Consider the following 18,508-nt stretch of genomic DNA (forward strand, 5'->3'; position numbering starts at 1 on the left):
TGTCTCAGCTCATCATAAACAGCAATACTGTGAAATAATTATTACAATTTAAAATAATGGTATTCTATTATATTCTTTAAAATATAATGCATTTCTGTGATGCAAAGTGTCTGAACAATTGTGTTACCTCTATGGCATTTCATATAGGCTTTTAGCTTAAAAGCATGCACATTTGGAGAAATATTGATGGATTCTTATATATTTATGTCAATGTTCTATACTGAGAAGTAATATTTATTGTCATCACTATGAGTGCTGGATACTGCGTTTTCAATTCATACTTGCAGCCGGAGGGCGCTCTGTACACCTTTAGACCACAAATTCATATAAAGAAGAACAGGAACTAGGAACTAACGGCATGTCTTCTAGAGATCGCTAACCATGGCTTTAACATCCAAATAAACACTTCAAGACAATAAATACACGATTGAGACAATGCATACAAGTATTGCCTCTGAATTTGCGTCTGAATAGCGCTGACTCCGTGGGCGTGGCCGCATTAGCGGGTAATGAGCTGAATCACAGACTTCTGACATGGCTCTCTTTTCATACAGATTACATAAACACAGAATGTTTGTTTTCGATTTGACTTGCACGATTTAAAACCTGACATTTCAACGTTTCTTTAGACATAAGTGTCATTAGTATTCATAAGTTACAGTTCATTTTCTGAGAACTATCAGATTGGACTTCGTTCAGAGGGAGAGGAGAGATCACGCATCATGTTAGTTTTCTTTATTTTACAAAAAGCACAACATTTTGTTTTTACTCTGAGTGTACACAAATAAAACAAGACATTCTATAGTTTCAATTGATATATTACTTATGTCTCTATGACAAGAAATGACGGAGTATTTTAAGTCTGTTTTGCTGCAATGTGAAAAAAATCCTGCAAAACGCGCCGGCGCGTTTTCGGACCTCAGGAAGTTAAGCATGACGTTGACCAGTTGTTGTCATGGCCTATAGAGGGCGCAACAGGATCAGAAATCTGTGAAGTCCACATTTATGCTCCGTATCAAACAGTTATTGACAAATAAATGCAATCTCCAAGAGCGCTCCACAAGATATTGATTATACCATCTGGATTCTCAATATTAATCGGATGAATGTAGAATTGACTCCGTCGCTAATGTGTTTATATAAATGTAATCTTTACTGAGCATCTTTGGATAAAAGCGTCCGCCAAATGCATAAACGTAAATGTAAAATCTGATTTAGAAAGAGCAGAAATCTGTGAGATTTATAACGACCCAAAGACAAAAGCACTGTTGTGAACATGGAGTATGTCACATCATTATTAATACACATCTGGCTGTCTTTGTTACAACAGAACCAGGCAGGAGACAGAAGATAGGAATAACAGGTTGTTTATTGAACACAAGCAGAGTATAACGATGCAGACAGGTGAGTAGCAGATGCACTATGGCATGCAACGTCAACTGGCGGCCCGCGGGCCAAATCCGGCCCGCCAGAGATTTCCATCCGGCCCCCAGAATAATACTGAAATCAGGAATAGCCTTGTAAGAGGAAAAAGTTTAGGGCTGGTCCGAATACCATTTTTTTTGATGAACATCGACTATTCGAAGCTTCGGAGAGAGGGGCTGAACATATTTTTCTCTCTAATAAAGGCAGGAATCTGTGTCTGTATGTCCGTCTGCATTTATATTATTTCGAGAACCGTTCATCCAATCGACTTCACAAGGGAGTGCAGTGTCGCATTTGGTGCAATATAGATGGACACGCGAGACGCGACACATTCAGAATTAATAAACTTTTAGTAAACTACAGTCAGAGCAGCGCGAGCGGGAAGCGGCGCACCTCACGCGGGCAGGGCTTATGCTCCGAGAACGGTCACTGCACTAGTGATATAAACGCACACACACAGGTCTGTTAAATTAAGCAATACTTTTAAGGTAGTCTAATATTTTTCTGACTAACAAATTGGCACAGTAAGGGTAGATTTAAATAAAGAAAAAACGAAATTTAAATAAAGAAAAAACGAAATTTAAATAAAGAAAAATGAAATTAAGTTAAATTAAAAACAAGATTAATTTAGATTGATAATAACAGGTAAAAATGCTAATACATTTTGTTTCTATTATTCTATTTTCCACAATGTCAAAGCAACAAAACACAAGCTCAGAGCCAGAGAACACTCCCGTTGCTGGAACCATAGGGCTGGAACACGCGTCGGTTCTATTTCTAGCATGCACGCGTTTTCTGCGTGGCTCGAGCGCGCCTGAGACGCGCGTCTCAGTGTGCAAACTCCAACCTGTTAAATATGGGAGCCGAAATAAAAACGGACACGCCACGCAGCCAGTGTGTCGCCGGCCTTATTCAAGGGGGAATGAGAACCGTTTTTTTATTTTTAAATCTAACGAAAAAAAAAAGCCTTCTGAAAAGTAGCTTGTGCCATAGCCTGCCTTCAGTCAAGAATGACGATAAACGCGTTGCTCTCATTGAACATCTTTTATTGTTTCACATGCTCATTTTTTCACAAATGTCAAAATTTTCCTTGCCTGGGATTTGCGCACAATTGCGTGACAGTGATGGACAGCTTGACAGCCTCACGAATATGAAGCCTAAAATATCGCTATCGCCCCCTGGTGGCTTGCTGCAGTACAGGTAATATGTAAAAAATAACATAAATTTGGAATTAGAATTAGTATATCAAATAATAACATATTAGGATACAATTCGAATTTTATTTTATATTACGAGTATCTGGCCCTTACAGTGTCTGCAGTGAAAAATTCTGGCCCTTGGACAAATATAGTTGATGACCCCTGCACTATGGTGATGTACGAGTGATATGGAGAATGACACAGTCCTTTGTGTTTGCAGAGTGACAATGGAGAATGATACTTGCTGAATGGAGTAGATGACTTCAGACAACACTTCACGCCAGATAGGAATCGAGGAGAGGAGCTAGGAAACCCGGAGTACAGGTAAGTAGCAAGAGGAGTCCTTGAGGTAAGCATTCAGGTAAGTCCTTTGATGCAAACGAGACCGGACAATGTGACTGTGTTTGAGTGTGTCTTAAGTAGTGCTGGTGATGAGTGCGCTGATGAGGTGCAGGTGGCGGTGATCAGAACTCAGGAGATGGTGTGCGCTGTGATTGGAAGGTGCTGGAACCTGGCGTGTCTGTGACAGTCTTCATATAGTTTTAACGAGGGATTGTAAGGGGCGGGTAGAGACGGACTAAATACTCTCCAGACTAACAACATACTATATTGCAGTAGATGTAAGGATTAAACTATCATATTAAACACAAGCTCTATTTGAATACATTTATTGTTGTACATTTCTAATAGCTCATTTGTTCATTAATGACATCATCATCGACTAGTTGACCTCGACTCGAATCACATAAATGTCGACTTCAAAAAATCTGAAGTCGTTCAGCCCCTAGTGCATGTTGGGAATGAAACTCTCCGTCAGCTGCTTAAAGCTGCTGTCCGTAACTTTTTTGTTTAAAAATGATCCAAAATTAATTATTGAGCAAAGTCATAACCAATCACTGTTCAAAACTATCTCCTTACCTTAGCTTGATTCACAATGGTAAGCTTGTAATAATGTTTTATAATCTGACTGAAAGGGCCCACGCTGAAACGGCTCATTTTTAAAAGTGCTCTGCCATGACGCTTTAAGCATGACGTTTACTAGTCGCTGGTCATGGCCTATAGAGGGTGCAACAGGATCAGAAATCTGTGAAGTCCACATTTATGCTCCGCACCAAACAGTTAATGACAAATAAATGCAGAGCTCCACAAGATATGATTGATTATACCATCTGGATTCTCAATATTGATCGGATGAATGTAAAATTAACTCACACTAATATGTTCATATAATTGTAATCTTTACTGAGCTACTTTATCTGTATTTAACAGGCTTTCCTGTAGCTCAGTGGTTAGAGCATGGCACTAGCAATGCCAAGGTCATGGGTTTGATCCCATGGATTGTACATACTCAGATACAAATGTATAGTATAATGCAATGTAAGACATTTTGGATAATAAATGCAAATGCCAAATACATAAATTTAAATGTAAAATCTGATTTAGAAAGAGCAGAAATCTGTGAGAAATATAACGACCCAAAGACAGAAGAACTGTTGTGAACATGGAGTATGACACATCATTATTAGTACACATCTGACTGTCTACATATAGTTTTATAGTAGGGGTGGGTAGAGACGGACTAAATACTCTCCGACTAACAACATACTGTATTGCAGTAGATGTAAGGATTAAACTATCATATTAAACACAAGCTCTATTTGAATACATTTTGTGCATTTATTATTGTACATTTCTAATAGCTCATTTGTTCATTAATTACATCATCATCGACTAGTTGATGTCGACTCGACTTTAATCACATAAATGTCAACTTTAAAAAATCTGAAGTCGTTCAACCCCTAGTGAATGTTGGGAATGAAACTCTCTGTCAACTGCTTAAAGCTGCTGTCCGTAACTTTTTTTTGGTTAAAAATGATCCAAAATGAATTACTGAGCAAAGTCATAACCAAATGTAGGAACCGTGGACGAACCAGCCAAATGAATCATTCAGATGATTCTTTCAAAACATAATTCTAATTCAGAATCAAGGTTCCGACCAGCTCTTCTACAGAGAAATCCTTGCTTAATTACTTTTATAACCCATGCTTCCTGACAGCAGGAAAAGTGACAAACCAAATGGTCATCCAAGAAGATAAAGAGTCTTTGATCACCAGATTAAAAAAAAAAACAAAAAAAACAATGCAGGCCCCATTTGTTTCTCTAAGGAACTGAACTTCACAGAAAAAAAACAACCAAGACTATTCTACAACTAAAACTGCATCAAAATTGTTACAAACAATTTTAAATGGACTTATCAAACATCTTTTAACTGCATACATTTTACATTATGTGTCCACAAATACTACCTGTAACCAGTAATGCTTTAGAACACCCACAATTCATGTAAATGTGATAACTCTTGAATGACTGACTGAAAGTATGCCTTATTTGGAATGGATTTAATTTTTTTCCTCTTCTCTAAATCCTGACTTGAATGAAATCTGTTTAAAATGTATCATATTCCATTTAATAGAAATTGTGTTAAAATGGCACTCTCTGCTAAAGCAGAGACGGGAAGTAGCCTAACACCTATGTCTGATTGGGGGGCAGAGAAAAGCCCTTGTGAAACAGGACGATATCTGATTGGCCAAAACTCCTCAGAGGTGTGACAAACACCCAAGTTTAAATAGTCATATCGCAAGATAGTCAAGAAGTCGAGACAGGAGAAGACAAGAAACTTGAAGAAAGAACCGGTCAACCGCGACCAGAGTCAGCAGAACAACGCGTAACCATAGAGTAACAAGAAGAACAGACAAGCAGCTCATTCAAGCCATCCAAATTTCACTCACTTTTCTTTTACTTAATTTTCTTTTCCGTTGAAAGTCTCGTCTTCTAAGTTTTGCTGCAAAGTTCAACCAACAACTTCTGCTGCATCAACTTTAACTCCAGCGACAAAGAGACTTCCTTTCATTTTTCCAGCAAGCTCAAACGTGATTGGTTTAGACCTAACCACTATCTGGAAAGACTGAAAAGACAAATCATCGACTTGGAAAACCCTTCTCTGCACGCCGACGAGGGAAATTCACATTTAAAGTCGACTCAAGCAAGTACCACAGATTAAAACTGAACTGGTGCATTTAAATTAATGATTCATGGTTCGTTCAGGTCAGATCTTCCAAAGTGCATAATTTTGCTAGGAATTCATCATATCTCTCTCTCTCTCTCTCTCTCTCTCTCTTAAAACTCTTTCTCTCTCTGTATATGCTGTTTTGTTTGTATAATTACTCCAGTAAACTAGCTGTTGTTGTGTTTGTATTAATTTTGATGAACAATAAAGAGTTGGGACATGTGGGCTTTTCTTCTTTCTTTTGATGGAGTTATTCCTAAAACTCAGTGAGATTCACATCACAGTTTAGAGTTCTCTAGAATGAGTGGCCAACTAGTGCTTATTCCTGGGTTTACCATCATTACAAAGTTGCTTGTCACTCAAAAAGAGTATTTGATAGAACCAAGCTGCCAAAATGACTCTTTTCTACTTCCTCCTGATCACTTCTGGAAGCAGAACAGCAGCGGTGAGCAATGAGGAGACGAGGAGAGAGACGCAATGACATCAGCCAATCAAAACAGAGAGACGCAATGACATCAGCCAATCAAAACACACGTCATTCATCATAAGCCGAGCGTTTCTGACAGATGGTCACAATGAGGGTGGAGATATTCATGTTTTGAACATGTACGACTTTTTGTGTAAAAATATCTAAACATTCTTAAATCAAGATACATTTACTTCAGAAGAAAAATGACTGAATATATAAAGTCTCGTTTTCTGGGAAAAAAAAAATAAAAAATGTATGTGTGACTAATTCATGTACATGTGTGACCTGTTGAAATGCAAGTTAAATCTTTTATTTTGACATTAATGTAGTCTCAATGCTGACAGAGTAAATATGTGTTAGAAAACTAGAGCTTTATCACTCATAATATTCCCATTCACAGTAATCCACCTTCTCTATCGTTTCATTTATTTTATGGCATAATCACACCTCTTTAAATATATAATAATGTCAAACACTGGCTAGTGCTGTACAGTAAAAAGTAAGACACTTCAAGCACAGCCGTCACTGTAATAGTTCACTGTAACAGTCGTCAAATAGCTGAACATTAAGCATTTATGATGAATAATTACTGAAGATTAAATGTCATAATGATTTATTATTGCTATTAATATTAGCAGTAATTTATGTCATTTTATCTTCATTCACAAGTGAAAATGTCTCAGTTCCAGCTTTACTGATCAATGGTGTCGACCGTCCCTTTGCGCCACCTGGTGGTGATTTCACCAGCGAGTTTCACACGTGACTGGGTTGTGTTTACCCGCGGCGGTAACAGGCGTTTTAGTGACTATCTACTGTATTAAAGAGGTGTGTCGTGACCCTGTAAGATCCTGTTATTGAGGAGAAAATCTCTCATTTAGGAACATTTATTTTAAAGCTGTCAGATTCATGATTAAATATGATACTTTAGTTCATGATTAAACACTCACAGAGCTTTTCTGCAGTTGATCACAGCTGGTATCAGTCTTCTTCTCCCCTCAGCTGATGTGTTGTATTTCATGGGGTTCAGCTCATCCAGCGGCTCCTCTGACATCTGAATCATGTAGGAGATTGTTGAGCAGTGAGACGGAGAGAGTTTCTCCTCTGAGCGTTTGTCTGATTTCACAAACTCCTGAATCTCTCTGGACAGAGACTGATCTTTGACTTCCAGCAGACAGAGGAACAGATTGATGGATCTTTCAGTGGAGAGATCACTATCTTCTCTATATGAGCGTGCACGTCGATCTTTGATCATCTCTTTAATGTACTGTGTGATTCTCCTGATGCTCTCTGAGCTGTTCTCTGTGTGTGTCAGTAGATCCTGTAAGAGTCTCTGATTGGACTCCAGTGAGACGCCCAGCAGGAACCGCAGGAACAGATCCAGCTGTCCATTCCTACTCCTGAGGGCTTTATTTACTGCTGATATTAGTAGATCATCCAGAGAGTCTTTATCAGATCTGTAAAATCTGAATTCATTCAGTAGTTTCTTGTTCTTGATCACATGTGAATAAAACAGATAGAAAGCAGCGAGAAACTCCTGAAAGCTCAGATGAATGAAGCTGTAGACTTTCCTCTGATGAATCATAGATTCCTCCTTAAAGATCTCAGTGCAAATCCCAGAATACACTGAGGCGTCAGTGACGTCTATGCCGCTCTCTCTCAGGTCCTCCTCGTAGAACATCACATTGCCCTTCATCAGCTGATTGAAAGCCACTTCAGCAAGTTTCACAATCACTTCTCTGTTGGACAGCAGGAGTTTCTCTGGATCTCTCTCTCCATACTTCTGATTCCTCATGTTGATCTGAATCAGCAGGAAGTGGATGTACATTTCAGTCAGAGTTTGAGGGATTTCTGCACTCAGATCTTCTTCCAGGAGCTTTTGAAGCACAGTGGATGAGATCCAGCAGAAGACGGGTATGTGGCACATGATGTGGAGGCTTCTTGCTCTTCTGATGTGTGAGATGATTCTGCTGGCTTGATGCTCGTCACTGATTCTCTTCCTGAAATATTCCTCCTTCTGAGGCTCATTGAATCCCTGAATCTCTGTCAGACGGTTGATGTATCTGGAGGGGATCTGATTGGCTGCTGCTGGTCTGGAGGTGATCCAGATGAGAGCAGAGGGAAGCAGCTCTCCTGTCATGAGCTTTGACATCAACACACCCACTGATGAAGTCTCAGTGACATCAGAAACTTTCTGAGCGTCTGAAAACATCAGTGTGATTCTGCTTTCATCCAGACCATCAAAGATGAACACAACTTTACACTCCTCATAAATCTTTGAGTCCAGATCTTGAAGTTCAGGATGAAAGTCCAGCAGAAGTCTGTGAAGACTGTACCGATGATCTCGGATCAGGTTCAGCTCTCGAAATGGAAGCACAAACATGAAATCTACATCCTGATGGTCTTTTCCCTCGGCCCAGTCCAGAATGAACTTCTGCACAGAGACGGTTTTTTCCGATTCCAGCGATGCCTTTAGTAAGAACAGTCTTGATCTGGTGTTTCTCCTCACATCCTGGTTCAGGTGAGGCTTTAAAGATGTCATTGCAGTAGATTGGAGTGTCTTGTGAGTGTTGTGTTCTGGCTGTTTTCTCCATCTGGAAAACCTCATGTTGTTCATTCACTCCTTCACTCTCTCCCTCTATGATGTAGAGCTGTGTGTAGATCCTGTTCAGGAGGGTTTCATTCTCCTGGAGGTTCAGTCCCTCAAATAATCTCTCATACTTGTTCTTCATGCTGGTTTTGAGCTGCTCTTTGACTCTCTGGAGTTCATCATCTACTGCTTGAGGAGAATCCTGGTCTCCAGTCGGATCATCTCTGATTGGAAACAAAATACAAACATAAAAACATGTTCATCAATAAATCATGACAGGAACAGCAGCACATTTAAGAGAGAAGTGTCAGTTTAACAGACTCCTGTTATATTCCACATATTTACATTAAACTTTAACATATTTTCTGGAATTTAAGTCACATTTTCTCTCATCTGAAATGTGCTGCATCCTATATTTGTCTGTTTTGGACTCTTATGTAGAAGTTTTGGTCTCTTAGATTCTGGTCCTAGTTTTGTCTTGATTACTTGAGCTTTAAAAGACACTTAATATTCAGAAATATTATTGATATGACGCACTGAAACTATCAGATGAGAACAAAACATGAACTGAACTGAGCTGAATAATGACACGACTGTCTTCTGTAGAGCTGCTTTATAGCTGAAATAATAAAATATGACTTATGCACAGATTTAATATCTGCATGTTTTCCTCTCAATAATGTAATTTTTCACCCGTTGTGACTTACAGTCAGTTGTGATTTATTTTCTGGAAAATACTGTAACTGTTTCCATGACAACTCAAATTCTGCTTTCTGCTCAGACCTGAACATATTTGTACATTTCATTATATTTATCTATATAAAATAAACACTGACATTGTACATTGATTTTCTTATAAATAAGTGTCTCAATCTAGTTTCACTACAGCAGGAAACTCACTAAATAATGCTGATAATCACCTGGGGTCAGAGGTCACTGCTCCATCACTGAATACAGGAGGAGGAATCATGGATCCATCGCTCTTCAGAGACACACAGCTGGGATCTGGAGATGAAGATCTCTTCCTGAAGATACTGAGATATAATAATAATTCATATACATCTTTACACTGTAATTAACATAATATAATTAATTCAAATGTTTTTGTGTAAGTCAGTCTATTGTCTCCAGTACAGGACAGTGTCTCACCTGGGGTCAGAGGTCACTGCTCCATCACTGAATACAGGAGGAGGAATCATGGATCCATCACTCTTCAGAGACACACAGCTGGGATCTGGAGATGAAGATCTCTTCCTCTTCCTGAAGATACTGAGATATAATAATAATTCACATCTTTACACTGTAATTATCATAATATAATTAATTAAAATGCTGTTGTATAAGTCAGTCTATTGTCTCCAGTACAGGACAGTGTCTCACCTGGGGTCAGAGGTCACTGCTCCATCACTGAATACAGGAGGAGGAATCATGGATCCATCACTCTTCAGAGACACACAGCTGGGATCTGGAGATGAAGATCTCTTCCTCTTCCTGAAGATACTGAGATATAATAATAATTCACATCTTTACATTGTAATTATCATAATATAATTAATTCAAATGCTGTTGTATAAGTCAGTCTATTGTCTCCAGTACAGGACAGTGGCTGCATCCGAAATCGCATACTACATGAGTAGGTACTACATTTGAATTTGAACGTACTTCCCGACCGTTAAAAAAGTACGTTATATATAGTATGAATATGGGTAGTATGAATGGAATTCGGACGTACTACATCCGCCATGTTAATGTTGTCACGTGTCATAACACGTGTTGTCACAACAGCGCGAAAATTTAAAGGGCCCGCTATTACTCCGCTTTCATCGGCAATGTTTTTATTAATGCTTACCGCTTTTATCAGTGTTTTAACGTCGATTCAATCAACAGCTCAAATGAGGCGTCGGTCAGCTGCTCGCAGATCACGCTTTCTTCAACAGCTTGTTAAATATGTCAAAGTATATAATCACCTATTTAGCTAGCAAATTTTACCTCAGAATAAAAAGACATGTCTGTGAACATCACTACAGAGGCTGATTTGGAGCAACGAAATTAAGTAATTTATATGCATTCATTCAACAATAAAAATACACGAGAAACAAAAGACATGAATCAAACAAACTTGAATACATATATTTAAATAATGTGTAGATAGAGGGAGAGAGAAATACACAACATAGCCTGAATATTATATACAATATATACATAAATACAATGATAATACTATATACATATTCTTAAAAAAAAACTTTTTACAAACTGAGCCCTATAACTAAGTTACTGCCTCCTGAATGTTGCTGTCCGTTAAGTTTTCTAGTCTCATTAAACTGCTTAACAACGAACGTCTCCGTTAAATAAAACATTGTTAACAAGCTGATGTAACGTTATCTCGACCTGTTCGTTAGCTTGATGTGCTGTCAATAATAATGATTAAACATCTTTTTTACAGCGGACTCTCAAAATCTTCTCATGGATTTACATTGTTTAAACTTTCAATAAGTCAGCCGTTTACTTGCATTATGTTAAACAAGTGCAATTTAACCACAAAAAAATTTAAAGGGCCCGCTATTACTCCGCTTTCATCGGCAATGTTTTATTAATGCTTACCGCTTTTATCAGTGTTTTAACGTCGATTCAATCAACAGCTCAAATGAGGCGTCGGTCAGCTGCTCGCAGATCACGCTTTCTTCAACAGCTTGTTAAATATGTCAAAGTATATAATCACCTATTTAGCTAGCAAATTTTACCTCAGAATAAAAAGACATGTCTGTGAACATCACTACAGAGGCTGATTGGAGCAACGAAATTAAGTAATTTATATGCATTCATTCAACAATAAAATACGAGAAACAAAAGACATGAATCAAACAAACTTGAATACATATATTTAAATAATGTGTAGATAGAGGGAGAGAGAAATACACAACATAGCCTGAATATTATATACAATATATACATAAATACAATGATAATACTATATACATATTCTTAAAAAAAAACTTTTTACAAACTGAGCCCTATAACTAAGTTACTGCCTCCTGAATGTTGCTGTCCGTTAAGTTTTCTAGTCTCATTAAACTGCTTAACAACGAACGTCTCCGTTAAATAAAACATTGTTAACAAGCTGATGTAACGTTATCTCGACCTGTTCGTTAGCTTGATGTGCTGTCAATAATAATGATTAAACATCTTTTTACAGCGGACTCTCAAAATCTTCTCATGGATTTACATTGTTTAAACTTTCAATAAGTCAGCCGTTTACTTGCATTATGTTAAACAAGTGCAATTTAACCACAAAAACACCGTTTTTCTCTGAGGTACTGAAGGACTTGAAAAGAGCTGCATATCGCCGCTTTCCGCCATTTTCGAATATGAAGAATCCTGTGGCATCACGGGATAGCGCAGCGTCCATCGAATGCCTACTACAGAATTCGGGCTGAAGCAGTAGGCCATCCGGGTACTTCTCGCCTACTGTTTTTCGAATACTATGAATTCGGACATACTACTCGCCTCGCATACTGTTTTTCACATACTATATAGTAGGGAAGTATGCGATTTCGGACGCAGCGAGTGTCTCACCTGGGGTCAGAGGTCACTGCTCCATCACTGAATACAGGAGGAGGAATCATGGATCCATCACTCTTCAGAGACACACAGCTGGGATCTGGAGATGAAGATCTCTTCCTCGTCTCAGAGTCTGACATCTTCCCTGTATATGGAAACACTGGGAACATTACATTAATATTACACTGATGCATTTAGCAGATGCTTTAATTACAAGTAATTTACAGTGTGTTGATTTCAGCACATATCCCAGTGAACAACATGTGCTCTGAGAGTGTCTTGATACTAAGTTATGAAAACATTATTTCTAAATATTCTCTGAACGATCAAAATGTGTCTTAGTTAGATGTACACTAAAGGAATATTTCATTTGATCATTCTGGAAACATTAAGGGAACGTTACTTTTGAATGTTTTCTGAATGTCCTGATAAAGTAGAAGTTAAAAAGAGACATTCATCTAACATTTGACACTAACAGACAACTTTCATTATCTTTATCTATATAAGTAAACACTGACATTGTACATTGATTTTCTTATAAATAAGCGTCTCAAACTAGTTTCACTACAGCAGGAAACTCACTAAATAATGGTGATAATCACCTGGGGTCAGAGGTCACTGCTCCATCACTGAATTCACGATGAACTCTGGATCGACGGCTCTTCAGAGACACACAGCTGGGATGAGGAAATGAAGATCTCTTCCTGAAGATACTGAGATATAATAATAATTCATATACATTTTTTTCCAAGACCTGCCAACATTGGCAAAAAAATTGAGTACCAGTGTGACGGACGTGGGGTTATATATATTTATATAATATATATATAAAATTTATTTATTTTTTTAATTTTTGAGAATACAATACACAAAGCACACACATTTCACTACATCTGCTCAAAAGCATTTTTTAATTCATGATTAATATTGCATTGCATAATGTGTGCTTATACAAACTGACAACCACAAGTTCAATCGCATTCATATTTAATATGAACTAATAAATTTTGTTTGCAATTTCAAGTAGCCTAGGCTATATTTACATACAACTAACCTGACAGTCAAGTGTTTTATACAGCTTTTGTAATGAAAACTAGTCTAAAATTAAGAAACCCTTAGAAAACAGTAAACATTGAGTTTACATGTGATTCATTTAAAATAATTTATTATTCCAATATCCAAATATGATACTAAATCCCACAGAAAAAAAGGGTTTCTATTTGTAACGTGCTGCTGTCTTTGAACAAGACAAACATTCGCTGATTAAAGGTTAGCCAATATAAACATATTTATAGAAAACAGTTGACAGTGAATAGAAAGGACCAATAAGAGCAAAACGAATCGAGTATTCAAGAACAGAAGTTAGTTCGACATATAATGAGGGATGTTAACTAAAGCGTCCGTCATTTACCGATTCTTAAATACACGGGTGGATAATTAAAAATGTTTTCTGACAAAAAAATAACACAAGCAAGAACAAATTTCAAGAAAACTTTCATTTTACAATGATCTCCCCTCTCTCTGTGCGCGTGCGTTTATGTGTATGAGAGAGAGAGAGAGAGAGAGAGAGAGAGAGAGCTCGTGCAGCTCTGAGACAACGGTACTTTAGTAACTAACGTGCTAGATTCATACAAAATAAGTAGGCTATGTGACATAATTAGGTACTTTAGTTAATATTAACACAATAACGCAACACATGTAGGCTATTCGTTTCTCAACACTGAGAATAAATAAATAAACGCCTGTTTCTCCAGACTCGCGCTTGTCAGTCAGTCACACCACAACAGTTTCATAATCACCAAGCCATATATAGCGATTTCAATTTTATTTAGATTTGTTCAACATTACTTGAGCATTTTATATCCGTTGTCGTGATGTTACTTTGAGGAAGATATCAATGTTTTGTGATGATTTCAAGGAGGTTTTTTGGGATGTTTCTGAATGTTTCTGAATGTTTTGTAATAGCTTTGTTTGAAATGTTCAATGCTGGTTTAATCCTACATGAATGAAATTGTTCCTCTTGAATCAGATAAACTACAGTAAAATCATGTTCTTTATGTGTGTGGCGTATGGATCATCTCTCCCACATTTCTAAACATCTCCAGTTTTTTACAGCTTTATAACATAAATAGCTAAAGAAAAACACTATTGCTGCTATTAATAATAGTTCATAGGATCAGAGCTGTTATTGCTGAAGGACTCACATTTTTGTGAGTCCTTCAGGCCGTATTTATAGGCCGCAGTGATGCGATTATCGTTATCTTTTTATCACCACACATTATTTTATCTTCTCTTCAAAGTACAAGTTACATCACCTAAATATAACTGCAGTGGAAATATCTTTACGGTTTTGATATAATTTTGATAAATATTAGAAAAGTGAAGTCATGACGCAGATAGGCCTATGTAGCTTAATTTCCGGCGCCATTTCATGTTCGTCAGTGTTTGTTGTTGTCAGCGAACAAGAGTGTGTCACGATCATATAAACACACAGAACAACATCATATAACAACATGACACGATATTAAATAAAGCTGATAATTGAACTTACTGTCAAACTCACTGATGTTCGTTCAGCACCGACACTTCAAGCTCGAGTCAACACGAAACAGAAACAAACTGTGAAGACCGGAACCGGAGCTTGATTCGTTTAGACATAACCACGTGATCTGTGACGTCCGAAGCAGTGTTGCCAAGTCCCCGGTTTTGCCCGCGGAATTGGGCTGCTTTTACTCTGTTTCCGCGGGTTGTTTTTCATGGCCGCGGGTTGAAACGAACCCAAATAACATGGTAACAAGGGCTGCGTTCCACTCCAGTTTTAGACACGCACTCGCGAACTTCCCTAAACACTTCCCCTCGGGGGAATCCCTGCCGCCATTTTTAAGTGCGTTCCACTTCGTTAAGTGGAAGAGGGAAGTTTATATGGACAGACCCTCGCTTCCTCGATTTTAACCAAGCGGCAACCTCCCCCAGTTTCTCGTGACGCCAATACGGAAGTAATTTAAACTGCGATTCATCGACTGGCCGCTAGGGACAGGCTGCAAAAGGGAGCAGAATCTCATTGACCATAATGTTAAAGGTCCCGTTCTTCGTGATCCCATGTTTCAAACTTTAGTTAGTGCGTAATGTTGTTGTTAGAGTAAATAAAATCTGTAAAATTTTAAAGCTCAAAGTTCAATGCCAAGCGAGATATTTTATTTAACAGAAGTCGCCTACATCGAATGGCCAGTTTGGACTACATCCCTCTACTTCCTTCTTTAATGACGTCACTAAAACAGTTTTTTGACTAACCTCCGCCCACAGGAATACACAAAAAAGAGGGCGTGGTCTTGTTGCACTCCAACTGAGAAGAGCAAGAGTTGCGTTTGTAGAGTGTGTTTGTCGCCATGTCGTCGAAACGCTGTTATTTTCATCCCGCAGTCCAATCACCTTTGTTTGGCCTTCCCAGGGACGCTGTACTTAGAGATCAATGGTTACAATTTATGTTTAACTCGGTTCCCGAAAATTATAATTGTGGTATCCTTACTGCAATAGTTAATGTTGGACTGCAGTGCACATAATGGCCACAAGAGGGGACTATGTTTATGTATATGGCTGTTTTCCGTATGAGGTACTCTTCTGAGTGAGTGCTAACGTTGTACATTTTCTGTCGCTGCTTGTGGAGATTAAAGAGTTCAGTCTCTCGGGAATTATTGTCTTTTGTGTTCATTCGGCACAACACCACAATAATCCACATGTAAAACTATGTGCAGCACACGTTATGGTAAGAGGCGTGACCTTTCCGGGCAAGGTGCGCTCTCTATGGCTCTGGGTGCGCTAAGCTGCTGTCGAATCACAACACAGGAACCGCTGGCACAATCAGAACTCGTTACATATTCCTGAAGGAGGGACTTCATAGAACAAGGAAGTCATCAGCCCGTTTTATGACAGTGGAAACAGCGGTATACAGATAAGTAAATTATGTGAAAAATACTGTTTTTTTACACGCGAAACATGAACACATGTTATATTGCACACTATAAACACAATCAAAGCTTCAAAAAAACACGAAAAACGGGACCTTTAAAAAGGCCAAGTTTACAGCAGAAAAAAACATGTTTACACTCTGGTTCAAATTGAGTTTTGGTCTATACTGCTAATTTTGCCCTTCATGACAACTCTGAGGGGGTGAATTTTTTTATAACTCATCCGTTTAAATTATATTAAGCCTTAAAGTTCTGCATAATTAAGGGCGTGGTCACTTGAGTGACAGGTGGATTGGCGCTGCTGTCTGTGAGCTGTCGTTACCTCAGCAGCTCATTTCAGCCACTGAATTTGGCATCTCAGCTGTATTTCTGCTTTTTTCTGGATTATATTATACAATATATGGCTTGCTGCATACTCGAGATAGATGTCAGTCTGTGTACATGTGCTCGCATGCGGAACATGTTGTTGGATCGTCGTGGCATTGGCTAAAAGTTTTATTCCTGAGATTTACTACAATGACAATACCAGGAAGATATACAACTCCGACAGCACTGCTTGGATTGACAGTAAACCTTTAGTACTTTCTAATGATATTGTTATCTTTATTAATATTTTAGATAGTATCTAAGATAGATAGCTAGGCGGGCGTGGTTTCAGCAACAAGTCGCATGGGCTCCAACTTCGTCCCGCCTCTTTGCCCATTTTCAGTTATCCAGGAGTGACGTGCGGTGACGCGCTGCTAACCCTCTATGGCATGGTGTTGCCCTCAGGCAACAAACTACCTTTTTGGACCTCACACTGCCCCTTTAATTTTTTTAATTAAAAAAAAAAAGTATAATATCACCTGACATGTCTGTCCAATCAAATAAGGGACTAAAGTGGTTGTAGCCTTTTGTTTGGGGGTGGGGCAGTCCTTTCCGGAAGCAAAGTCGCATGGGACACAGTGCCACCAATTGGTAAGTTCAATTTCACTTTTTAACATGTTTAAAATTAAATAACTTTATATAAAAAAAATATATGTATGTGCATCAGTATGTAAAGAAGTATGTTTGATTGTTTAAAGACACATTTTGATTTTATTTATATACTAAAACTGTTTTTTTTTTTTTTGTTGCCTCAGGGCAACACTGTGCAGTTAGACCACTTTTTTTTCGGGCAATATGCTAAATTGGGGAGATGTGATTGGATGCAAAATTAGGACCACATGGTGCATTCAAGTCCTCCTGGGAAGCTCTGTGAATGCATCATATATGTGCAATTTATGTTATTATTATTATTATTATTATTATGTTGCCACAGAGATGATGGTGCCCATAATCTAGCTAAATGAGTAGTGTTTTCTGGCAAACTTTATCTCTCTTCTTTATTAACAGTACACATAATGTGTACAAATTACATTGAACAGTCAGCATTAAGATATGCATTTTTCATGATCAATGTTTTTACTATCTACTGATACTTACAGGAAATGGACACAAGACAATTTTACGGGTGGAAGGAACATGATCGAGCAGTTAGGGTCATTCCTTGGACAGTGAGCTTGAGGAGAGTGAAAATGAGGACAGTGAAGTTGAGGAGAGTCATGAAGACTGGATCCCTGAATCAGGTTTGAGAGACAGTTTGGAGGTCAGGGGTCAGTTAGGGGTCAGTCAGCAAAGTATCATGTGTGTGTGTGCGTACGTGTGTGTGTTTGTTTGCATGCATGTCATTGTATGATGAAGGGTATATGACAAACATGCTTCCTGCTGTCTTTTTTAGGAGAATGCCTGTCTCTTGACAATGACACAGAGTCTGAGGATGAAGATGAAGATGATGTAGAAGAGGTTGATGTTCCACGCCTACCCCGATGGAGAACACCTCACAATGCACACTTCAATGCTTGCCCAGAATGGCAGGACCTGCTTCCAAGATCTGATGATATCATGTCCCCCCTCCAGTACTTCAAGCAGTTTTTCTCTGAAGACATTCTGGAAGTTATTGTAGAGCAGTCAAATCTGTATGCGATACAATGTGATGCAAACAAGCCGCTTAACCTCACCATAAAAGAATTGGAGCAGTTCCTGGGATTGTGGTGTACATGTCATTGTTTGGTTTACCAGGCACCTGCATGTTCTGGAACAAAGCCTGCAGAGTATCCCAAGTAGCTGACACCATGACACTGAATAGATGGGAGGCCATCAAAAAACACCTGCACTTCAATAACAATGAAGAGAGACAGGAGGATAATAATGATC

General features: G+C 38.4%; 1 protein-coding gene across 1 annotated transcript in view; it reads right to left on the reverse strand.

The window, feature by feature from the left end:
* LOC125247245 (NACHT, LRR and PYD domains-containing protein 12-like) overlaps nucleotides 1-15,114 on the reverse strand; it is a 33,168-nt gene extending 18,054 nt beyond the window's left edge. The window contains 8 exon segments of the mRNA XM_048158503.1: nucleotides 7,108-8,609; nucleotides 8,611-8,971; nucleotides 9,668-9,781; nucleotides 9,897-10,016; nucleotides 10,128-10,247; nucleotides 12,324-12,468; nucleotides 12,911-13,021; nucleotides 14,860-15,114. Coding sequence (XP_048014460.1) covers nucleotides 7,108-8,609; nucleotides 8,611-8,971; nucleotides 9,668-9,781; nucleotides 9,897-10,016; nucleotides 10,128-10,247; nucleotides 12,324-12,448 — 2,342 coding nt within the window. The 5' untranslated portion in view covers nucleotides 12,449-12,468; nucleotides 12,911-13,021; nucleotides 14,860-15,114.
* Nucleotides 15,115-18,508: the final 3,394 nt, after the last annotated feature.

The sequence above is a fragment of the Megalobrama amblycephala genome, linkage group LG15 (assembly GCF_018812025.1).
Source record: "Megalobrama amblycephala isolate DHTTF-2021 linkage group LG15, ASM1881202v1, whole genome shotgun sequence".
Lineage (NCBI taxonomy): Eukaryota > Metazoa > Chordata > Actinopteri > Cypriniformes > Xenocyprididae > Megalobrama > Megalobrama amblycephala.